This window comes from Netta rufina (genome assembly GCF_964035555.1).
Source record: "Netta rufina genome assembly, chromosome: 1".
In the NCBI taxonomy this organism is placed as follows: Eukaryota; Metazoa; Chordata; class Aves; order Anseriformes; family Anatidae; genus Netta; species Netta rufina.
Window position 1 is genome coordinate 123,215,242 of NC_140123.1, and position 24,901 is coordinate 123,240,142.

General features: G+C 42.0%; 2 protein-coding genes across 3 annotated transcripts in view; one reads left to right on the top strand and one right to left on the bottom strand.

The window, feature by feature from the left end:
- Positions 1–206: 206 nt before the first annotated feature.
- On the bottom strand, positions 207–18,448 carry SPICE1 (spindle and centriole associated protein 1). The gene is made up of 17 exons (XM_084296763.1): positions 18,318–18,448; positions 17,961–18,008; positions 16,766–16,912; positions 14,909–15,011; positions 14,063–14,184; positions 12,795–12,892; positions 12,331–12,467; positions 11,966–12,106; positions 10,951–11,216; positions 9,760–9,891; positions 9,003–9,150; positions 7,342–7,566; positions 5,128–5,522; positions 3,731–3,902; positions 2,293–2,395; positions 1,919–2,006; positions 207–1,111 (listed from the first exon to the last, which is right to left on the bottom strand). The coding sequence occupies exons 1-17, from the start codon at positions 18,417–18,419 to the stop codon at positions 1,058–1,060; spliced, it is 2,481 nt and encodes an 826-aa protein (XP_084152889.1). The 5' UTR covers positions 18,420–18,448; the 3' UTR covers positions 207–1,057.
- Positions 18,449–22,857: 4,409 nt separating this feature from the next.
- The window catches only part of SIDT1 (SID1 transmembrane family member 1), a gene marked incomplete at both ends in the record, with an annotated part of 36,005 nt that continues 33,961 nt past the window's right edge, over positions 22,858–24,901 (top strand). For both annotated transcript variants that reach the window (XM_084305246.1, XM_084305247.1), the window contains one exon: positions 22,858–23,055. In XM_084305246.1, the coding sequence (XP_084161372.1) occupies positions 22,858–23,055 (198 nt within the window). The remainder of the gene's footprint in view (positions 23,056–24,901) is intronic.

The window sequence follows — 24,901 nt, forward strand, 5'->3', positions numbered from 1 at the left end:
TAGAAAATAAAATAAATTCTTCATTCTCTTAAAGCTGAACTGATTGAAAGGATAGGGACTGGCCCGTTTTTATGCCACACTTCACTAATATCTTTAGGGATATTAGACCAGGTCAATTAAAAAAAAAAATAAAGAGATGAAAACAACTTTACTTAGAAAAAAAATGTAAGTCTGGATTTTATTTCTTAAAAACAAAACAAAACAAAACAAAAAACTCAATTGTAAAGTTTTTTTGCTCAGGTTTACTATAATGTAAGGAATGAATGTATTTTATTGTCAATCATTAATACTAAAATGACAGCTATTTTTAAAATGTCAAATAAAATCAATGTGCAAACATGGTCATTAGAGTATTATACACACACATGCTAAAAGAGCTTAATATAATTTACATCATTTTTCTATTGTATCAAAGATCACATTTAGTATATAACAGAGATTCTGATTTCAACTTCCAATAGCCACTTTACGTTTACTATAAAAATAAAATATTTAAAAAGTGATCAAGTCCAGAAGCAATCCTTGATACATTAACTGCACAGAAAATACAAATCTGGGGAGCAACTGTAAACATGGAAGGAAAAAATTAATTTATTTCTGAAGCAAATTCTCATCCAGCAGGAACAGACTGGCTTCCTAATCTCCAGGTTGCTTTTGAATATATGTGCACTCCCTCATCTCTATTTTTCTTGAATTTTTTGAATCTTAAGTCATGTGCAAATGCATGCTCCAGAAACGTTACGTTCCACACACATTTTCTAGATCCTTCTTTCTTCAGCATGTGTAATATAGGTATCAGATCAGTGTGCAGCCCATTTGTGTTGCTACAGCAGCTTCAGTGAAAAGGGGTGATGCAGTGCATCCAGTCTGGAAACTCCTTCCCAGGAATTCCTTCTTGTATTCATGCCACACGGAGTGTTATCCCATATTGACCTTTTTATACTGACATGAAAGCACTCCAGAGTTAAACTGCACATGTGGAGAGGGCAACCACAGTGACCTAAATTGCTGTTCATAAGAAAATTAAAATAAAAAAAGGACTTGAGCGCAGCTTCCTTTACATAATATGCATTGACAATGCGAACCAACCTTCTTCTTTTTGTTTTTCTGCCTGCAAAAGAGGAAACAAGTTGAAAGTCATACATCATAAGCTTCCCGCAGACTTGCTAGTCAGCGCTTGCTGGCGTAGGATTATCCACTTCCCTGATATGAAGCAATCACCTGCCACAGGGACCACAGAGGTAATCACGCTGTCAACTTTAGACACCTAGCTGAAGTCACATCTACATGAAGCATTCTGAATTTCCCCTGTGGGGATGTTTACTTCCCTATCAGGGCAGGAAGTCTTGGACTCCCAGGTTAGGTTATTTTGAATATCTGGAAAGACAGCATTAGTATCTTCTCACAGGTGCTACAAACAGATCTACGAATGGTTTACCGGACTACACTACTGTCTGGAACCCAATGTGAAACATCTCTGTAGTCTATTCTTTTTGCATATTAGGAAACAGTAATCAAGATCAGTGATTGTTCTTTATTTTCAGATTTATTTAGTTTTCAGCACTTGTGCAGTTGCTAGGCGAAAGCTTGCTTCCCTCTTACACATCATAAAGGCTACTTGAGATTTTCTGGAGCCACCAGTGAAAGCCTGAAAGAGGTTCCCTGTTCTAAACACAAATAGAAATAGATGACACAGCAAAAAGAGCAGTTACAGGAATACTCGCTTATAAACACCAGCAAATAATCAACATGACTAGTGCTCAGTTTGTCCGGAATCTAAACTGACATGAGTCAATTACCTTTCACCTCAGTAGATTTACGGTAGGACTGAGCTCCCTACTCCCTTCTTTATCTATCTTGCATTCTCTTTATATGACACAGCAATCAAACTTACTCGTTGAAGGTTTTCCAGTCTTACCTTTGGCCTTTGACTGACAGGAGTTAGTTTCACACTTTCTGACATGGCACTCAGGGGCGAACAAGGTTTGCTAGAGTCCCCTACAGACCTGTAAACATCCAAAATGCCATTAAAAAAAGGAAGTAGTCAATGAAATCACATCTTCGATCTCACGTGATCATTTTTATGTCACTCTGGAGGTATTTTAAATACAATGACATTTGAAGAAGATATTGGATGTTTGCCCTATTTCCAAAGAGCAGAGTTTGATTTAATCTGGGAAAGTTCATGGAACAAGAGAAAGACGTGGTGATTTTTCCATCATGTTACAGTTCTGCTGGGCACATGATCAAGACACTACCAAAAAGAACAAATAGTAAAGGCTCAACATTTACCTTCTCACACTGGTCACACTGGCAGGGGAAACACTCTCTTCTTTGGAGCTGTCCACAGAAGCTGCCACAGGAATAGACACTTCAATTGTCCTCCTTGTATTTTCTATGAAATAAAGAATAGCTTGATTTTGATGAGAACACAGCAGCATTTCACAATATTCATTTCATTTTCACTTTTTTTTTTTTTGAGGACTACCACGTAAGTCTTCACAATTGCATAGAATACATAAACATATATTCGTATGGACATAAAACTTCAGGTTGAAGGTCCATTCAACCCAATATCCATCCTCTTCTAATGACAGATATTGAAAGCAGTTATTCAGAGCAGCTATGGACAATGTGCATGGAAACAGAATGGCCCTTCCTGGATAAACACTTTTTTTTTTTTTTTTTTTTTTTTTTTTTTAGTAATTGGAGGCTCAGAAACTTGAGATTTCTCTACTTGTTTTCCTTTAGATTTTAATTTTCACACTGCATTTATCTTACAACAGCTGTAGAAGTGCAAAAAGTGTTAAGATCCCACTCCGTGAGTCACTGCATATGCACCTGCATGCATGTGCACACATGTGGTCTCTCCTCCTCCTCCTTCCTCTCCCCACTCAAGTACTTCCCTTTATATATCCTCTGTGGTTTATGAAGGGGGGAAAGGGTGGGTGTCCTAGATAGAGCATGTGTGTACATGCTCACACAGTTCTGCTTGTAATTGCAGTAACTCCACGGAACAAAAAAAAAAATTAAGAAGGCCTCCTCTGCTGGAAAGTATTTCTGTTTATAGTTACAAATGGCAGCTAATCTACAGATCTTGAGTTGGCAAGAATATCCCCTTCACTCATTTATCTTTTCAGATAAATGGAAGCTTCAGTTATTTCTTTCTGTTAGCACTGGCAGTAACTCAGCAAGGTAGCCTGAGGGACAGAGCACCCACAAGACCTAAAACTTCAAAAACGTGGTTGAGATACATCTAGCTTCTAAAAATGTTATCTGGAAATACTTAAGTCTTTCCAAAAAGACTCTCCATCACAGAGGACTGATTAACATGCTGCAGGAAGAATGAAAATATCAAGAATTTCAGACACCAAGGATCTCCCTTGCCATCTGTTGGCAACAAAGCCTAGTTCTGCCCTTCAGTGACTGTGTAGCAGAACTGTTCTTCACACAAGGGCACAGCAAAGAACAAATTTACCATGAAACACGACATTTGCGGCAAAGTAACTAATTACTAAGAAACAAATTTTAGGGGAATTTTAGCTGATAGATTTTTTTTTTAGCTCTCTGAAGTCCTCCACCTCTAAAACCAAGGAGTGTTTGCACCACACAGGCATTAACAGAAAGTGTACTGCTGACCACAACTACAATCAGTTCAGGACAGGTCACCCACAAAAGGGGAAAAACATCACCTTGCCAGTTTTTGTTTCTCCCAAACTTGGGTACTTACCAGTATAATTTAGGGACGGGGGCAGAACTGAAGATATCATTGGAGAGACCAGATCGGCAGCAGCTACCTTCTGCTGATCTATTAGCTGCAACAGTTTATCACGTGCTTCTGTACTTTGACGATTCAGCTCTGCTATTCTTTCTTCCAAGCTCTTCGTTGCCACAAGAGGAGTCTACTTAGATAATTGGATAATTATACTTCCAATTAAAAAACTTAAATTTGCACCTTGAGGGAGAGCATGCAGCGTATATCAAGCACTTCTATACATTTAATTTTCAAGTGAAAAAATAATTAAGTTTACTTGTATAGCATCTCCTGTGAGAGATCTGATTTGGTCCCTTTCACTGTCCTCTATCTAGGTTCTTAATTGACTAAACACTATGTTTTAAAAGGGTCTTCCAATAAATAGGAAAAATAGCTCATCTGCATCATTTCAAACAGTACCAGCACCAGCACCCCTTAACCCTCTAGCAATTCACAGATCATTTAAGAAGTTTGCATCATCTTGTACAACTAAATGACTTAATGTTATACGTATTACGAGGATGGTAAGCACATTCTCAGCCTACATTTACATGAAGGAATTTAAAATCCTCAGTATCCTTAATTGAACGGTAATTTAGCCACTGTGATGGAACAGAAGGAAGGATAGCAGCGAGGGGAGGGATTAGACATTTCTGTGATGTTAACTTCACTTGCTGGAGTGCCACTGAATAGCTGTTTAGTTGCAGATTAAAGATTTTCTATGTGAATTGAAGCCCTGAAGTTCTCTCTTTCTCAAAGATTTGGGGATTTTCACCACGCAGTAAAATTGCCAAGACAGATCCAACTAGTACGCACCCTAGTATCAAGTATTTGCAAGAGATGTACCCAAACTCACTTAAATTCCATGGGTTTCCAGGTGACAGTAGCGGAAGAGACACCATGGCATGGATTTAAATACATATTTTTACAAACTTGACAAGAACCTGTGGGTTGGTGCAGTGTTTTCACTATTAATGTATTTAACGCTTGGACCTGATGATCTCAGAGGTCTTTTGCAACTGAAATGATTCTCTGATTATCCTCTGTTATTTCACTGATAGTATAATCCAAGCTGCAAGAGATATACCTATTGCAATCACCTCTCTCTTTGCAGCACAACCATACTCAAAGCATATAAACATGCTGCACACATGGGGCTTTTCAGCACTTGTATACAACATAGGCCCCATATGAGGAACTATTGTTGACCTCCTAAGGGAATGGTAAAATCAAAGTCCATGTGAATGAAAAGAATATCTGTTTTGCTACTCTTTTCCTTAAAAAAACTGACAGGTAAGAAACAGTCTAGAAGCATAAGTTATAGGAAACAAGACCAGCAAAAAAGGGAATCCATCCTTCTGTTAAATTCTCACCTGTCCTTGTGAAGAGTCCGAACCAGGATTTGTATTTTGCATCGAGTCTGGCTGATGTAGGCAGGCACTTTTGTCTTCTGAGAAGCTTCTCAATTTGCTCAGCTGAGTTTTAATTAGTGAGTTCTGCTGTGTAAGCTCAGCTATCTGTCCCAACAGATCACTACTTTGAGAGAACTCTTCAATTGCACTGTTTTTTCTGGCATCAGCTGGGCAGGGCAGACTGATTTTCTCTTGGGAACTCTCCAAGTCTTTGTCTGCAGTAGGAATTGGTTGCCTTTGAGTGATAAGATTGGTTTCCTCAGTTGTGCTCTGTGTTCTCAGGGAGGAGGGTGAGCTCTTTTCTTTGCCTGGTTCTCTCACAGTGTTTTCAGTAAACTGAGAAATTGTTGTAAATACTACAAACAAGAAATAAAGGAAGAGTAATGAAAGAGACATGATTTTTTTTTTTTTTAAAAAAGGAAAATGAATAGTAACTTTATTGCATCAGGCTAGTAATAACCAAGCAGGAATTTGAATTGTAATATCTAGCCTAAATGGCATATGTCACTGATCAAAATCACTCTATGCAATATCCTGCTGCAAGGACTCAACAACATTATTTCCTGCTGCAAATAGTCTTACATTGTACATGAGCTTGAGAGAAAAGTCAGGGAGAAGAGAAATGTTTTGAATGTCTTAGCTGATTTATCAACCACTGCTTCTGCGTAAGTCCTCCATCTTCCAAAAACCAATTACCTTATCTAATAAACTGTAAGTATGTATTTTCTTCTGCTGTTTATATTGGATTGGTAACGTAACAAAGCTTTTGGAATGGTGCAATACAACACTTCTGGAATAATAATTTACCTATTCCTTAAGAAGTTGAAGCACTGTGGCCAACAGAAATAGTTGAATATTCTTGTGGTCATTGTTAGCAAACCGGTAACACACCACACACATGACCAAATATGTTCCAGCGCTGTCACCCGCAAAGTCCAACTTGGATTTTGTGATCAAAACCAGGGGTTCCCTGTTTTACATACCAAATAGCCATTCTTTCCCAAGCATCAGTTTTTGCCACTGGAGCAGAGCATGACATTCAAAAATTTAAACCTATGTCTACTGTTTTATGAACCATTTTTTATAAAAAAAAAATACTCAAAAAGTATTTGTTGAGCCATTTAGCATTCTTCACAGTCTCAAAAGAATAACAATGCATTTCTCACATACTTAACGATAGCAAAGTCTACGAGTATGGTTTCACGTTCCTGTTTCAAATGGCAGACCATGTCTGACAGTTCTCGGTGGGACTGAAGTCAGATGATGCTCTTTGAAGAAAACTATCTTTAGTTCATTTCCTCCTTATTTATTATGTGTCTCTTCACAGCACTGCATATTACCAGAAGCTTAAACTAGATATAAATTTCCAATTGTTCTGGCAAGTTATTAAAAATTAAAGGGACTTTTTGGTTATTTTTCTGACTAAAAAGGGTTACAAATCAATACAGATGACAGGGGTAGGACTAAAGGAGAGAAGGCATAAAGCCTCACTGCTGTGGCCTGTTTCCTGTCAGCAACCAAACCAGTCATTGACACAGTCATCTGTCCCTCAACAACACAGCTTTACAGGGGCCCATCACACTCAGCAACCTAAAAAAATCCCAAAGCCTACAAACACTGAGTGTGAGTTAACCTGGCACCACATAATTTCACCCCAAACTTCTTCAACCACTTCCTGTGTACTACTAAATGAAACCCATATGGAAACTTGCTCCCAATTTTTTTGGAAAAAAATCTCTGCTGGGGAGATTAGCTCAAGGAGTACGCAGTCTACAGTCATCCCTGTTGGTCTGCAGCACTAAGGTCCCGGATTTCCAGTCTTCAGTGGTTCCACCATTATAGGTGACAGAGGCTGGATTACACCACCAGTGGAGGGAGAGCCCAGATGATGTGCTGTAAGTCGTAGACAAAGAGCTACAGCAAACAGTGACAATCAAAGCCAGTACAAGTTAAAAATGCCCATCTGGATTGTCACTGACAGAGGACTACAGATGGAGAACTGCAGGGGTCAGAAAGTCTAATGCACATCTGAGTGCAGAAGCAGGGTATTCCAACTACAGGACCAAGGGGCTTAGGCATTCAGATGTAAAAACTTTGACAGAAAAGACATCTCCAAAGGAAATACGAGCCCGAGAGACTGAAATAATAAAAGCCTACTTTGGCCAGAGATCTCACCATTCTGGAGGGGAGACGATTCCTGATTGCTCTTCTGACGAGGTGGTGACAACAGGACAGCTGGCTGGAAGATGTGAGCTGGCAAGCTTCTACCTGCTCCTACACCACTTGAGGCACTTGGCTTCTGAGGAAACTTGAAAGGCAGTTCTTCTTGTGGTAACTTCAGCATATTTTCCCTGTTGCCTTCATCACTCCTGGGCTCAAAACAGCTCAGATCAGTTTTTTCTAAAGAAAAAAAACAAAGCCAGAGTAGAATAAAAAAAAAAAAAAAAAGAAAAAAGAAAAATTAGTTTCAGAGCAAAAGCAGTATAGGAAAAAGTGCCAATGACAATTCTTATGTTCAGGTATCTAAAAAGACAGACTAGAATATGTTCCTCACATAATCCTAAATTCCTTCTGGTCCCCTGGTACAAAACTCTAAGACATAACAAAAATCTTTACTGGGCTTGGAAGAGCAAAATAAGCTATCATACACAGGCTCACAATTTCAGCATACTGGTAAGAGAACTGTTTGCAGCCCATGCACAAGACACGTAGACACGCAACTTGTAAGGTACAGATTACCAGGGAGACAAAATAAGAAAAGCATGGAGTCAAAGCTGTAGCCAGCTGTGAGAACAGAGTAGTTTTAATATGTCTGCATACGCTGCTCCCTTAATGCTATCTTTGAACTCACCCTTAACAATATTGCCCAGGATATTTGTTCCCAAAAGCAAAGTTACCAGAAAATTAGGGAGAACATTTGTGATTCCAAAATACAAGAGACAAGAAACACTCTGCAAAGGCAGAGAGACAAGCAAAAGATGCTGTTTGCTTAAGATATTGTTCATGGTTCACATTGCTGAGATGGAATTTAAAGCCTTCCACCCCTTATATAATGATCCTGGCAAGAGGTGAGACAGATCTTCTTCCCCTGCTTCATCATGCAGAGCTGCCTTTCCAAAGCATCCTCCTCACATGCTGTTTGTCATGATATTTCCCCCTCAACTCCTTCTTCAGCAACCCTCCTTCTCTCCAGAGATGTTCTATGTTAACTTACCCCTGGCTGCTTAACAGGTCTAACCAACTGCTGTTTCTGGTCAGCAGCGACCTCCAGTGTTTAACGGAGGAACCAATCTCATACTATTAGAATGCTTAAGCAACACACAGGCAGGGTCCTGCTTCAGCTGGACATTTCTTACTTTTTTTTAGTTAAATTTTATTTTACTATTTATTTATTTTATGATTCTTAGGATTCATAGAATCATAGAACCATTAAGGTTGGAAAAGACCTCCAAGATCATCTAGTCCAACTACCCCCCTACCACCAATGTCACCCACTAAACCATGTCCCTAAGCACCATGTCCAACCTTTCCTTAAACACCCCCAAGGACAGGGACTCCACCACTTCTGTAGGCAACCTGTTCCAGGATTAACCTGATTTTGTAAGACATCTTAACAGGGTAAGGAACAGAAGGATGCCTCCCACTTGTGAGGAGAGGCTATCTGTAGCAAAGTGCTTCTGCTCACAGCAGAAACCCATGGCGTATGAATTTCCAGAAGTGACATGCAGGTTCACAAGAGGTGTTTATTCAAGTAGACATCTACTAAATACCAGATTTTCTACTGCAGAAATAAAGTAGCCACAATTCCAGTTTTCTCCACACACGCACACACATACCTTGGCCACTTGCTGGACTGTTGCTTGCAGTTCCAAAATGGTTTGGACTTTGTTCTCTTCTAGGTTCTACCATAGGGAGACTTTTAAATGCTTGAGTGAGAGAGGTTATCTGTTCATCTGTTACAATCATGTATTGCTGAAGTTTCTTCTAAGGATGGGAGAAAGAGAGAAATATTTTTTATTCTAGCAACATGAAAACAGGAATTAGAAAATTATACACCACAAGCAGCACCGAGAATAAATTTGGCCTCTTAATACCACTGCATGAATTTGTGAGATTCGACCGAGATATTATTCATGTCTCTATTCCTGCCTCAAAAAAAATCTCATTTTTTCTTTTCTTTTATTTATCATCCCACTTCCTCTCCAAGGTTGTTTATTGTTTCATTGCCAAAGGTAACTAATAATAATAAAAAAAATCTACTTCCACCACAAGCCGAAGAAACGAAAATGTAGCATTACATCTATTCCACTTCGCTGCTCCAATAGTGGCAGGTGCTTAAACCATTAGATTGTACATAATAAAGCTCAGTTTTCAGTTTCACGGAGCTAGCATTTTGTCAAGCTTTAAACATAATTAAAAAAAAAATAAAATAAAATGCTGACTTTACAAACATCCCTTCCCCACACCCCATGACTGCTGTTCTCAGACTCCTCATTCAATTTTATCACTTTCTTTCCTGAACATATGGACAATGCATCTCAGCCCATATTTGTAGCAAAACTCAGTAGCACATTGGGGAAAGGGGCTCAGTACCTGTATAGTAACGTTTTCTTCCCTCGCTAGAAGTATTTCTGCAGTCAAAGCATCAATCAGTTCTCGGTGCTCATTCAGCATCTCCTCATGACGTTGCCTCATCAACTCTTTCTCACGCAGTTGTATTTCACTCTAAATAGGGAGAAAAAGTTTAAAACTTACTGTAGTTAATACAGATTCATATTTGGAAACAGGAATAGTTCAATATCACACCTCAGCCAAAGTCCATCCTCTGATGGTAGTAATTTTTCAGTCTTGAATTGAGCATTCACTGTTTGCTTCCAACACAGGTCTTAAAGAAGAATCTTTCATATTCCTGTGCTACCCAATATTCGATTTATACGTTGTTATGCATCCATACAGGAAACAGTAAAACAAATCAGGTTTTTAAAGTACTTTTTTCAATGGTTATACACTCTGAAAAGGAACCAAAAGAGGACAGTTCTATGTTCATTAGGAATCTATTGCCCTCACTATGAAATGAAAACTGGTATTTAGGCAACACATTTTTCTGCATCTGTTAAAAGTGCAAGAACTGTCATAATCTAGTTCACAATTTCACAAAGGCTCAATGAATCTGTGAGCCACTGCTGCATTTTGAATACCTCTGGATTAGAGATGAAATAAAAACTTTTTAAAACAGCATTTATTTCCCCACAGCTTACAGGTAGTTGTCTTTATGAAATTCCACTGAACTGCAGCTGTGCAATGCTATAGTAAGCACTTCAGGTCATTCTTGTTTAATGTGAAGTTGCTACTACGGATGGAAGAAGAAAGCTAAGGAGTTCCTCAAAGAAAACTGAAGATTTGGGTACTCTTTTTCTAGTGACAATAGCATCACCTTTGAGAGGCCAAGAAGAAAATGAACTTCTAAACAAGGCTGTAGTTAATACACTGCTACAGCTCTGAACATATGTAAAAAATAAGTTTCAAAGTAATTTGATTAATACCTTCTACAAATAGTTACTTGGAGACTTTCATTGCAGTCAGTTCCTCCCTTTTCATTAGGGATAGCTGTTTCTAACAAATTAAGTTTTACCTCCTAATTGCATGCAATCCAAATAATAAGTAATGATAATTAGACTTCAAAGTAAATTGGTTGGGAGCCAGGAAGGACCAAAGTTGACGCCTCTGATTAAAGTTTATATCCTTTTTCTTTTATTCTACAGATGGAATTCAAAGTCTTCTCACCTCTTTGAGGTAGCGCATCAATCGACAGAGAGCATTCACCAGGGACAAGGTAAATCCGGTGAGGCCTTCACTTCTCGGAGCTTTTTGAACCTCACGGCCTGTACATCGCTCATATTCCTCCAGTTCATGCTCCACTTCGTGTAACATACAGCTGAGAACATCTAGGCTGGATTTATTGTCCCTCTGAAGGTCAATGGGGATTGAATGAGCAAGAGAATCATCTCTCCTCTGTCTTGCTGAGCTCTGTACAGTTTGCTTTCTTTTCACTGGGGGGAGAAAAAAAAAAGTCATTGAAATTTCAATTTGTATAGAAAGCTTTGCAATAGAAATGAAGTTATATTGCTTATTGAAATAAATCAAAGGAGAGGTCCATAAGAGAACATCCCCAGTCACTCTAGTCATTTTCAATAATCAAAACCCCCATTTTCTGTCACCGCATTAGTACCTCTCTGGTGTTGCTGTTTGGTGCTTTTATCTTAGAAACCTATTTATACTTTTCTTCTCAGTTAAAAGCACAGAAACAGTTTGCCAGCGACCAGCCAGTGAAAAATTTCAGCTGCTTTCAGGTCTCATATTTAATGAGTGACTCTTTTACAACTATCTTTTCATGTTACAGCTGTTTATGGGGATTGACAATGGGTATAAACGACATGTAGAATATGTGGATTGAAATTCTTCATAAAGCTGTTCAGCATCGACCAAAAAGCTATATTAGAAACAGAAAAGCACCACAGGAGGGAGAACTCGATAGCCAGCAAGGTGATGGGTTGTACCACGTATTGGTGGTTCCGTGCTTGCTATGGACTTTGCTTTGTCACCAGAACACACTACATAAGGGGCAGTGGAATGCCAGATGCTCAAAAACTTGGACGGATGAGGGCCCCTAATCAATCTTTGGAGTTCACCCTGCTGTGAGCAGGGAGCACAACGAGACGACTTCCACAGATCCCTTTCAAGCTATGATACTAAGGACCTTATTCAAAGGAAGGTATGTAATTTTTAAAAAATACTAAACTTTTTGCTGAAATTTGCTTTTGTTTTCCTGAGTTTGGGTGCAGCACTTGTCTCACAGTGTAAGTCGAGTCTACCGTCTCTTCTTCTTCTTCATTCTGAAGTCTTGAATGGATTCTCTTGACTACACTGGTAGCATTGAGGGCTGATTTAAATACAAAACAAAAAATACATGAAACTGGAGATACGTTCTTAATAGTACTGCATTACAAAGTTATTAGAAAATTAGAAAATTTGGCTTTTTAGGCCGGAAGATCATCTGAGCCAAATTAGCAAGTCTCTCTCAGCCCAACCCAGAACAGGAATTCAGGATGGAATCCTATAAACAGCTTAATAACCCTTGATAGTCTGCGATTTGGCAAATCCAACCTGAATGATCCAATGATGGAGAAAAAGTTGTTGGAGTCAAAGGTACTTCTTGTGATAAGGTAGTTCTTCTCATACCCCTTTCAGCCCACAACCGAGAATTCACCGACGAATTTTCTTCTCTCAGTATCTGAAGCAGCCTACATTCAAAACAAGCGTAATAATGAACTGTGATATAACAGCATGATTCTAGATTATCTTTGCAATCTAGAAAAAGCTTTTTAGAGTACCTGTAGATACTCAGGTGAGTTCCCTATCCACATTCATTCCCAGGTTTAAGATTAAAACAAAGGCTTTCCCTAGAATTCTGAGGTCAGAAAAGGAGCAGGGAGGGAAACAAACAAGCAAACAACAACAACAACAACAAAGACTACACACAACTAACTTAACTATTTCCATACAACATCCTTTGAACTCCTATTTCCAGTATCAAAGAAGTAGAAGCTTGAACAGATATTTGCACTGACCTGTCAGCATTGACGCTGGATTTGAAATTCAGAGATTCATGCTGTCCATCTTCCGATGGACAGATTGATAATGCTTCTTCTTGCACTTCATTAAGAGCCTTTTTAGGAGACAAAGAAAACAAAAGGAACCTCAGAGAAATATCAAGTTGTCTTTAAGAAGAAGTTATACATCAATTAGAATTGCTTCAAGAAAAAAAGCCACCTCTCTCCCCCTAATTTGTTTCAATCCCCACCTCCAAAACAAAATTACAAATCAGCAACAGAACAAAGACCCCCACAGATCTCCATGGGAAGGTTTTGGGAAATGTTTTAGTATATGAGAAATATTCACACTGACAATTATCTTGGAAAATAACACAGCAAGTGATTAATTCAATACTCAGTATCTTATTTCAATGATGCATGTTGAATAAGAACTACGCACTACATACACTTAGGATAAAAAAAAAAAAATCTATCAGGTTTCTGCCCATCTGGGTATGCCCCACCAGATAACCTTTAATTGTGATTTTCATAGGAAAATAAGAAAAAAATTGTCACAGAATCAAGAGAATATACTCTTTCAGTTCCACAGCCATTACAGTCTTCAGCAGTGAGCTACTTTTCAGAGGTGTCATATGACACTTCTCAAACCAAAGTGAGCATTCCTGGTATAATTCATGCTATGAGAAGAAAATGGAATGCTGACACAATCTAAATAAAAATTCAAAGGATTTTATATGAACATTAAAGTTGTTACACAAAAATAAGTAATTGTACAATAATGTAAAGCATTAAAAAAATTGTAGTACTAATAAAGGTTGTGGGGTTAAGTGAGCATGATCTGTGCATGATCTGAAATAAACTGGAGCCCATGTCCCCATGTATGCAGACAGTTGAAAAAACAGGTATATTTCAATAGGTAGCAATTGGTTCTAAGTGACATAAAGAGTTGTGGGATTTTTTAGTTTATAATTAGTTTGTTCTCTATCTGATAATTAAAAGGGAAAGCATACTAATGTGAGACATAAGAAGTTACTGTTTGTCTTACTTAAAGGTTGGAAAACAAACAAACAAACAAAAAAACACAAACAAACCTAAAGGCATGATTGCCAGAGTCTTGCAAAACAAATTCATGTCAATTTAATACAGTTTTCTCTGTATATTATCAAGATGCTACACCATACACAGAAGAAAGGTTTAGGTCTGCTTGGAAACACTGCCTTTGAATATTCTTATTTTGTGCAACCCAGAAACGTGGGACACGTGTGGAACTGAATATACATTACCTGGGAATCCATGACAGATTCACTAAGGATGGAAAGCTCAGTGGGAGGATCACGTTTCTGTATGATGGGTCCTTGAGATGATTCTACGTCACAGTTAGGAGCCACTGTTACATTAGGGAAACCTAAAGGAATCAGAAAAAAATCAGGAAGAATTCAGGGGACTCAGTCTGTAGTACCTCACAGGACTTAGTACCAAAAAGCAAGTTCCTGTACATTGTATAAAGAGGAGTCAAAGGGGTTTGTCATTTTGACTAACTGGCAAAGGCCAGTGAGTTATCTCAAGACATTCAGCCATGATGTATCAAGCTTCTGTCCTGTGTAAATGAACTCGTGCAGAAAAAGCACATAGGGTGAAACCATCATTATAGGCAAAAGAGAATGGCAGCCCAAACAGAAAAAATTAACTTAAGATTTCATATGCAAACAGCATAAGGACTCATAAACCAGGATAAGAAATGGAAAAGCAACATTCACAAGATGCTGATATATCTCCAGCAATATCCAAGAACAAGCAGGCAATCCACGTAGCAACAAGAATCCAAACTACTCTAGGTGCACAAACTGGCACTCTGTGTATGTTGGTAATTTTGCTGCAGAAATGGTCAGCATCAGATGCTTCAGAGGAAGTCACCAGAAATTCCACAACAGACTGGTACAGCGGATTAACCAGCCACGGCTCTCTCTTCCCTGCCACATGGTTATCCTCATCTGTGTTTCATCCAACACAAACAGAATCAATTGTGTTACATCAGATGAAAACACTTAAAAAGAATACTTTGTATAATAAGACTATTTATGAAAAGCGGTAAGATAAACATACTCTTACATAGAAATAAGATGGTCTACCTGTTCGTGTGCGAGGAGCATCCCCAAACAAGTGTTTTGCCACAGCCATGACCTCATCAGATCGTTCCAATACATCTTGCAAATGGTACTGATCAGAGAGAATCTGAAAGTATAGCATATAAGGAAATATTTCATACGGTGCACACTGATTTTTCCTTTGTTGTTCAGGTACAGTTAGCAAAAGGATAGCCAAGAAGGCAATGTTTACAAAGTTGGCACTGTACAGTGAGATCCCAATTAAGACAAATCAGAAGACCATACTTCATCCTGAGTGACTAGAATTCACCTTGTTTTTCTGAAATGTTAAGTAGTTATCACTTCTGGGGTCCCCATCAACACTGTCTCATCTGATAGACACCCAAAAAATGAACCATTTGAATAGGTACAAACCAATTTGTCTTAACTGGCTCGTATCTGACATGGGGCAGCTTCTGGACTCTTCTCACAGAGGCCACCCCTGCAGCCATCCCACTACCAAACTCTTGCCACGTAAACCTTACACAATATGCAAGTGATCTCCACTTTATCATCATTCTATAATTTTAGCTAAAAAAAATTACTTTAGAAGATCCCACAGAAAGACAGGCTTACTTATGCTCTCGTACACTATGCCTCTTTTGTCAGATTTAATTTCTGCTCTCCTGGAAATCCTAAGAGAGACCAGCATGCAGCAGTTTCAGAGCACTACATGCTATTATCTTCACAGAGTTTCTTTCAATGCCCATCGATAAGTTTACTAATGCTTTATACTCAGCCTCATTTAACAAAAAAATCCAGTGATATTTCACCTGTTTTTTCCCCTCATTTTGCAGTTCCCCCACACAGCTCACTTCCATGTCTGTCTAGATTTTTCAGCCTGAATTACACTGCAATAGATCACTTTGCCTCATAATCAATTTAGCAAATCAGAGAGTATTCATGTCTCTTAATCATCTCGTATATTCACTTCTCCAAATCACCATTCAGTTTTTATCCTTGATACTAACTTCCCATTTAGCCATCTGATGTCAAATTGATGCAGGTTTTTAGACAACGCTATGCCAGATCTACATAGGAAAAAAATATGGTAATGCTTACTTATTCCAAAACATGATATCCTTTGCCTAAAGCAATTAAAACTAAGTTGATGTGCTTACTCAGACAAAAGTTATCGTGATAACTTTGTTTTCATGCTCCCCTACTAGATCAGAATCAGCAGGTTCCTACGTTTCACTTACCTGCTGAACATGTTATAAGAATTTATTTAGAGCATTGTTCCCAAGGTAAATTAGCTCACCTTTGTTTGTGATCAGCAGAAAACAAAGTGATATTAGCTTCTAACCGCTTTAGGCCCATTTACACACCCTCAACGTACTCACTGAATGCTGCATCTTCTCCCATGAATTTCATTTAAATTGACCTATGAATTTCATTTAAGAATTCATCTTCCTTCCCATTTCAGATTGTTACTAAAGATAATTAAACAGGACTAATCCTAACCATCCCCTCTACGTTAATCCATTCACCACCTACCATTCAGTGTAACGGACTAACAGTATTTTAGAAATAGACTGTCATAGGGCCATCCGTGTAGGGCCAACATTAAAATTTAGATGTTCAGATTCAAAGACGCCTGAAGTATTACAAATAGCATAGCCAGGCAACAAGGATGAAATGCTCAACTGCACAGATGAGTTAAGATACTATACAGCAGTTAAAACGTTATGCAGCCTATTCCTATCACTGCAAGTAGAGGATGTACACACAGATGAAGTCCAACTATCCAAAAAGAGGAACAAATTCTTACCTATGTGCAAGAGCAGTTTTCCCACTACAAATCATCTGTAACAGGCTGACAAGCACAGATTTAGCTCTTACCTCACGCATCAGAGCCAATTTCCTCTTCTCCAAAGAATCGGGGTCCAGTGGCTTTGGTTTCTTACATTTTCTTTTCAGAGCCTTTTCTTGCAGTTCTAGATGGACCAGTGCTTTGTTTTTTGATTTGTGTATTTCATGGCGACGCAGCTACGTAAACATGAAAGAAACCAATTAAAAATCAAGGTACAACCTAAAAACAATGATAACAATCCCTTTTCCTTGATTTTATCCTTCATGCACCAGATGTTTAATTTACTTTTATGGTAGTGCCAATGACAGCACACAAATATCCACAAATGTCAGATCCCATCAGTATGAGCTACTTTTAATGCAATTCTAAAGGTGAATGATGAGACACTCATTTTCCATCCGCTGACTCAGCAGGAGTTTTCTCAGCTGTAAAAGGAGGCAAAAAACATAAACACTCCCACCAATAATAAGCGTAAAAAGAGATGTATTTTCCTGACTTAACACTAGCGTCAGTTACCTGCAAAATTCTTGCTCTTCTTCTAACAATGATACATACGTATTCAGTTTAAATACAAATTAAAGAAATTATATGTGTCAAGTGCTTGCAAAAGTGTCCAAATAACATCAAGATAACCACGTCTATCTCTGCTATTGTAGCTATCCATCCTGACTAGTCTGTCAAAATTTAAAAATCAACAACAGCTCTTATTGTCTATTCCATCCTGGTGATCAGTGCTACCAATGAAAAAGAAATGGAATTAATGTATTTCGTAATGAACAAGACATTCAATGTATAGAAGCACTGTAAGATTGTTTAAATGAAGATTGAACACCCTCAGAATTACAGAAAATTCCAAAATAGAGCACATTTTTTTGGTCTGTTGGGCAGAGATGAGGCTTAATGTCAAACTACTCCACAGAGTGTTTTATTTATCTATAATGGGATACACTACGTTGAAATAAAAACATAGTTACTGCTTCCCAATGGAAACAGAGAACTGAGAAGATCCTGGCTGCCAAAGGAATAGCTATGGATGCCTGACATATTATAAACAAACAAACAAACAAAAAAAAAACAGTAAAAGAACTGTATGTTCAGAGGCTTAAAAAGGGAGATTAATTGCTGTCAGAAAGCTATCCCAGTATGTATAGCATACATTTATGCTAGATAATCAGATAAATCTCGTGGTTATAGGAAAGGAGTGGTGACAAATGTGATACTTACGATGTCCTCAGGCGTGGCACGGTGGACTGTCAGGTCATGGACAGTACTCTGCAGAAAGGCACACCAAAACACATCAAAAACAAGAACAGCGAGGGAGCTGGATTTATTATTTACATTATTGGATTATTTACATTATTGGATTTATTATTTTCATTTATTTTTGTTAAGTTTGAGTAAAAAGCAACGAGACAGAACATATGTAGCATAAAATCACACAGCGGTACACTTGTAGAGCATCGACAGCATCCCACGTTTAGGGAGGGTATCGGCGAGGAAAAAGGATATCCCTATGGAGGCTGGGAGCGCTCTTCAGCCTCAGGGAGAGGAGGGAGAGGAGGGCGAGGGGGCAGCACTCACGTCCCAGTCCCGCCTGGCCGCCGCCTTCCTCGGCCCCTTCCTGGCGGCAGCAGCGGGGCCGCGGGGCCGGGCCCGCGCCCCCCTCAGCAGCACCCGCGACATGGCCGCCGCCGCCTCGCGCGCAGCCGTTGCCACGGGACCGTTGGCCCCGCCTGAGGAGGGAGGGAGGTGGCGGTTGGGCTCCGCCTCAGGGCCCGCCCGGTAGGTAGCGAAGGGCAGGACAAATCCTGCTGAGGGGAACTTAAAAGGATGTCGCACACGCTGTTAAATCCAGATAAAGGGGGGCCCTCGGTTGGTTGAGCAAAGCGACCTCCTACAGGCTCGCCCCACAAGTGCGCCGCAGATCCTCTGCTTCCCTGGGTCACATGTGTAGAGCTGCGAACTACTCTGAAAGGTTAAAACTGACGCTTTCTAATAATACGATGTGAGCTTAATGTTTTGCCTGTTGGAGGTGAAAAGTGGAGGTGGAGGGTTTATCAGCTCCTCATTCAAAAATCATGCCTTGAAGAGGAAAATTCCCCTTCACCCACATCTGATGCTTAGGAAATGATGATTTGTGATTTATTTTCCTGCTGTCTGTGAGGTGATGATATTTAGAAATGATGATTTCCCAGTGGTTCATATCAATCTAACTCCGGCTTAACCAACATCAGTGCAAAGAGGCAGGTGGTAATGGTCAATGTGCTGAGGGAAGGAATTGCTTTGCATAAGATACCAGAAGAAAAAGAAGATGGAAATTATGAAGGTAGAAAAAAAAAAAAGTGACAGGAAGATACTAGCAGCAACTGCCTTTGCTGAAGAGTTGAAAAATGTGCCTGAGTCATTTTGTTTTTTATGCTGTAAGTTGCGCCTGAAATTCCATTTCCTATCGGCACTAAACATAGATACCATACGCAACCTGAAGCTGAACATCAGACCAACCTGTGGTAAAAAAAAAATAAATAACAAATCCCTGATCCTAGGCGTATGTGTAAGGCAATGTACTGGGTTCATTAGTTTCTGTTTATTTTAAAATCTGGAACCCAAAAGCATAAATTAAGGACACATCTGGAATTCTGTCCCAGCATGGCTTAAAACTGTCTTGAAGAGCAAGGCCTGTTGGAAAGAGAAGAAAGCAATCGTGGCACAATTAGATCAATATATCATCTACTTTGAAATCTCATAAACCTCTCTGCTACTATTAATTACCATCAAATATAAATGTTAAGTACGTCATATAAGCTAATACACTACAAGCCAGAGACACTTGTTATTCAGCCAGCTCTAGTCTCAAACACTTCAGCCACATATCAGAAAATGGGGAGCAGGTTACTGGGCTTCTATCAGTTGTCGTAAAGCCTGTCTACCCTTCAGTGCTTGTGCTTCACACTACATTTACAACAGCTTCTGAAAATGATCCATTATCTCTGCAGAAGCCAGCTGAACATCTACAGCATCTATTTACTCACAGTGGAGCTTATGTAACGTAGAGACTGCATACCCAAACGGCAGACATTTTAAACCCTCATTTTCCAAAATAAGTTTCCAAACAGTGCGGTTGGTTATGTTTATACTCTTTCTCTTTTATATTCCATATTAGTATGATTCAGGGAATTCCTTTGTAATTGAGATCTTTCTCCCGTCCTGGATATTTTTGCAGCACTGGTTACCAGGAGAAATATCACTCCCTTAGAGTGTTTTTTCCAGCAGCAATGTGACTTCCTACATTTGTTCTATGGCAAAAAAAACAAACAAACAAACAAACAAACAAAAAAAAACACTCTTGTGAGCCTCCTTTCCCCAAGACGCTCACAACCCTGGGCTTTGCTCATCCTGGGAACAAGGATGTCCGTGTGAGGAGATGTGTGCCCCAACACATGCAGAGAAAAGGGCCCTGAGAACATCCCCCCTCCTGTAGGTCTGGCACCCCGGGCTCGGCGCCAGCGCAGAGATAGCGCAGCCAAGGGCTGTCCCCCTTCGCTCCAGCGACCTTGGAGGGCACAGTGCAGAGAGGCCTCTGCAAGGGCTGACCTCCCCCGTCCCATGGGAGCTGCTTTTAAGCTGGGGCTCAGGTGCTGAGCCCTGCCTGTGCTACAGCTGCAGTTGTGTGACAGCCACGACCTGAGACCTGCTTGGGGTTTGCCTGACAGTCTGGACTCTCTGTTGAGCCCAGCTGCCATCTCCAGGCCTGCCCTGTCCATCTTGCTCGGGTAGGGTGGGATGGGGCCCTGGGTGGTGAAACCCCTGCCCTGCTGGCCACATTTTCACGCTCGGCTCCCTGTGCCTTAGGGAGCAGCCAGCCTTTGCTGTTCCCTGATGGCAGTGCTGTGGCACGCGTGAGAACACTTCCCCTGATCCAGACCCATGATCTCTCTGGATCAGCATCTTGTCTCTTACGGTGTCCCTGTTCTTTCTTCCAAAATACCCACTGCCATTCAAGAACAAGATTTAGGTGGATGTGAGAAAGGGAAAACAGGCTGCTCGTCTTTACCAACAGGGCTGAGCGAGGAGTTATAAATCAGCCAACCTCCATTTGTTATCGGGAAAGATAATGAAACAAGCTGTTCAGCAGGCAGGGTGCAAGCAACTAAAAAACAATACAGTGATGAGAAACAGGCAGTGCTCATCTGTCCCGAACAAATCAAGTCAAAGTAAGCTAATTTATTTCCTTGCAGAGATAACTGACTTAGGAAGTGCTGAAAGAAACAGATGAAACATTCAGACTTCAGCAGGACTTTTGACATTACATTGAACGCCGTCCTCATAAAGGCAAATAGGGGTCAGATTGGGATTAACATGAAAGGAGTGTGTGATTAAACAGCAATTCCCAAAATGTAGCTGTGGCTATTTTCTGGGCAATAGGAAGGTATATTAAATTAAGAGATCTGATCTGTCTGCTAAGATTGATTATTTTAATTAGTGACTTGGATGATGGAATTGACCTTTGACTTCAAACTTCTGTAAATAACACAAGTTGGGCAGTCCTGCAAGCACTTTGGAGGCAAGGATTTGAACAAAATTACAACGTTGATGAATCACAGAAAGAGCCTCAAAACAGTAAGAAGAAATTCAATAAAGACAAAAACAAGGCATTGCGTTTTGAACAGAAAACTTGAATTGTAAAATTCAAATTGAGGGGAAAATGTGTAGTTTTCTGTAGAATACCAAAATATACGTCTAGCCAGGGTGGCCACAGGGGGGTATGTGGGGCTGAAGGAGGCAGAGGGCGAGCAGGGAGCTGTGTGGTTTAGGAGCTTTGGCTTCTATAGAGTGCAGAGGGGAAGCCACAAGTCTCCCAGTGCCACCACTGCTCGAAGTCCCCCACAAAAGGTCATCCCATGTCCCAGTAAGAGGCAAGACAGAGCTGCAAGAGCTCAGAGGTGACATTGCTCAGGTCTTCTGGTCTGCGCTGCGTGAAACTCCAGGCTGGAAGGCACTCCTGGTGGTGGAGTGCCCATCTTCCAGGGGATCTCATGTGGGGGGCTTGCCCTCAGTGCCGCTTCTTGGGGCTCTGCCAGCAGACAGAGGGACTTGCATGTGGTCTGCTTCACTAACACAGGTCACTGACAATTGTTTTGTTTGTTTACTCTTGGCAGAGATCCCACGAAGGCGCAGGGACCAAAATGGCAGCATAACGTAAGCTGAGTCGTTTTGCTGAGCCTTACAACTTTTCCTCCAAAGAAGAGCAACCCCCGGGAAATCTCTCAGCCTTGAAAACAAACCCCACAGCTTGGAAAGCCGCTATGGCCAGAGATAACACGGAGAACAAAGGCTGGCTTTATAAAACCGTGGCCTCTACGAGTTTGCCTTCAGTCTGAAAAGCCTTTCAGGTCGCTTCGGTGATGCTCTACCCTCTCTGAGTTAAAAGTGCATCCCTGCGCCATGGGACCCGACACATTTCCCAGGCATGTTTCCAACAAAAGAGCATAGGAGGGGAGAGCAGAGACAGACCTCTGGCCCTTTGGCAGCCTGACAGTATCGCTGTCATCTTGCTGAAAAGCTTGAGAGCATCACACTGACTTTTGTAGCAGCTTCACGAGCACCTCAAAAAGCGTAAGAAGCGTGGACCGACGCTGTGCTGCAGCCTTTCACACCTCTGGACTGAGCTCAAAACCGTCGGCATTTATCCCCCAGCTCTCAGCAGCCCCAACCAGCTGCTTGGCATGGCCCCTGTGTGAGATGCGAAGCCCCGCGGATGCCGCAACCGTGCCCAAGTCCCCACACACCCGACGACGCCTGCATACCCCTCACCCCAAATCCCACACCCCGAAGGGGACAAGCTCCCTGACAACCGCCGGCTCACGATTTGGGGCCGGCCACACGGCGGAGACCCTCCTCCCTCCTCTCTCCCCCTCCTTCCCCATCCCCTCCCCTATCCCCTCCCCGCGGAGGGTCCTTCCCCAGGAAAGTTGCTCGGGGCGAGGGGGGGGGGGGGGGTGCCCGGTGCTCGCTGCTTGCCCGCCTCCCCCCACCCCCGTGCGGCCGAGGAAATCCCAACCCCGGCTCCCGGGCGCCCGCCCCGCCGGGGAGAAGCAGCCGGGCGGCCGGCAGCACCGGGACCATGGCCGGGGGGGAGCCCCCGACCCCCGGGGCCCTGCTCTGCGCCTTGCTCTGGGCGGCGGCGGCGGCTCCGACCCCATTGGGGGGCGGCCCCGGGGGCAGCCCCGCTCCGGGAGCTTTCGGCCGCCTCTACCGGGGCGCCGTGAACATCAGCGCCGAGCGGCTCTACGCCTTCGCCTACAGCAGGCAGCCCGGGCAGGTAGGAGCCTCCAAGGGGGGGTGGCAAAGCGCCCTGATCCCTCCCGAAAAGGGGAACGGGCACCGGGGGGGCTCCCGCTGCCGTGCGGGCTCTGCTCACCCCCCCCTCATCCCTGCCCGCAGCCCCCTCAAGCACCTGCGGGGAGGCAGGTTGAAGGCTGGGGGATCGGGAACCGCGCTGGGTGAGCCTTTTCCGACCCTTTTCTAAACACATCCTGGAGCTTGGGAGCTGCTGTAGGATCGGGGCTGTCCCCCGGGAGCCCGGCAGGTGAGCTGCGGGGCGAGGGGACTGCGGGGCAGCGCTGCCAAAGGCACGGAGGAAGCACGGCGTTTCTGCAGGCTTAGCTGCTGCGGCTTCCCCCCCCCCATCCCCCTCTTTTATTTTTATTATTTTTCTTTCTTAATGTCATGTTTAGACCAAGTAGCTAAGTGGTGCCTTGGAAACTCTGCCCCCGTTGTTTGGATCGGGCATTAATTACTGGGGAGAACGCCTCGGTTTCCCGAAAGATGGTGAACCATACAAATGAACCTACCCTCCTGTCCTCAGCGGCACAGAACGAGAGAAAATGGAAAGCATCTATCTTTCCACACTGCATTCCTATTTTTTTTTTTATATGAAGGGAGTTTTAAGAGCATGATTTTTCCAAAGGGGGAGGGGGGGAACTTTTTGATAAGGCTTCGGTTTACCCTGCAAAATCCAGACCTTTAAAGACCTGTCTTTCTTCTGTTCTGTGTGTCACAGTGTAATAAAATGCACCTGGTATTTATGGGGCATGAATTTTGGTTCAGGGCTGATGCAAGTGAGCCAGCCCAGGTTTATTTAACTATTGGGTGTCACCACAGAGCACGAAAGGCCAAATTCGTTCTTTGGACGTGAGCCTTGCTGTAAAAGCTCAGGGTAATGTAAGTTGGGCTTCTCGTGGTGTTACAGGTACTGGGTACTGTAACCAAGGCTGCTAGCAGAAAAAATAGTGTCTGGGGCTTGCTAGCAGAGACAACGTGCAATGACTGTCGTCACATTTAAGTGGAGACCTTAGGGTGCTAATCTCCACATCCCCATATGCTGGACTCTGAAGTCTCTGCAGTGATGTTGAGCTGGTTGAGAGCACATCTAGGAAAGGAAAGTTCAGGTTTGAGGCTTGATCATTTTTGAATGCAGAACTCTCCAAACATCAACATGCTTAAAGAGTGCCATACAGGTGGCTCCGGCTAGGAAAACTAATTTGAAAGGGAGAACCACTTAAACGTGAACTGTGCTAGGAGAGTTTCTGGTGAGGGGTGCCCAGAAGAGATCCCGAGGAGCCCTACAGACACTGGTCCTGAGCTGAGCCAAGCCTGCTGGCTAACCAAGGTAACTGGCTTCGTGTGTGGCTGTGGCCCTGAACTGATGAGGGCAATCCTGACTGGGTTTCCTCTTGCCAGCCTGGTCAGAGCTGGAGGTAGGTCTGTTCTGAAGGCTCTGCATCTCCCTGGTGGTGGTGATGCTCAAAGTTTGGAAGCTGGGTGGTGAGAACCTTGACTTTAATCAGGGACGATGCTCTTGTGAGCAAGCTGCTTGTCCAAGAGTGGTGAGGACGCTTAGGGGCATGCCGTTAACTCAGCAGTTGTTGGATCTTCTGAAGGAACAGAAGTCCTGCAAAAACTCGGTGTGCTAATCCTTCCTTTCCACGGCAGTCGTTGGACTCCAACTTTTAGGGAGTGGAGACTCAGCCAGTGTTAGCCAACTGCCGGCCACGTGCAAGCTCTGCTCTTCCCGATCCCTTCAGTCTCCTCCTGTCTCTGCTGATGGCAGGTCAGCCAGAAGCCTCTTATACCTCGAGGCAGATACCACATGGAACATTAACCTC

Bases quoted from the DNA above. Each gene is read 5' to 3' on its own strand.
- SPICE1 (XM_084296763.1), bottom strand. From the start codon at position 18,419: ATGTCGCGGGTGCTGCTGAGGGGGGCGCGGGCCCGGCCCCGCGGCCCC. The intron at 12,107-12,330 runs GTTGGATTTGCC...TATTTAAATCAG, and splicing joins TCCATCATTGGATCATTCAG to CCCTCAATGCTACCAGTGTA. The intron at 7,567-9,002 runs GTATGTGTGTGC...TTTTTTCTTTAG, and splicing joins CAGTCCAGCAAGTGGCCAAG to AAAAAACTGATCTGAGCTGT.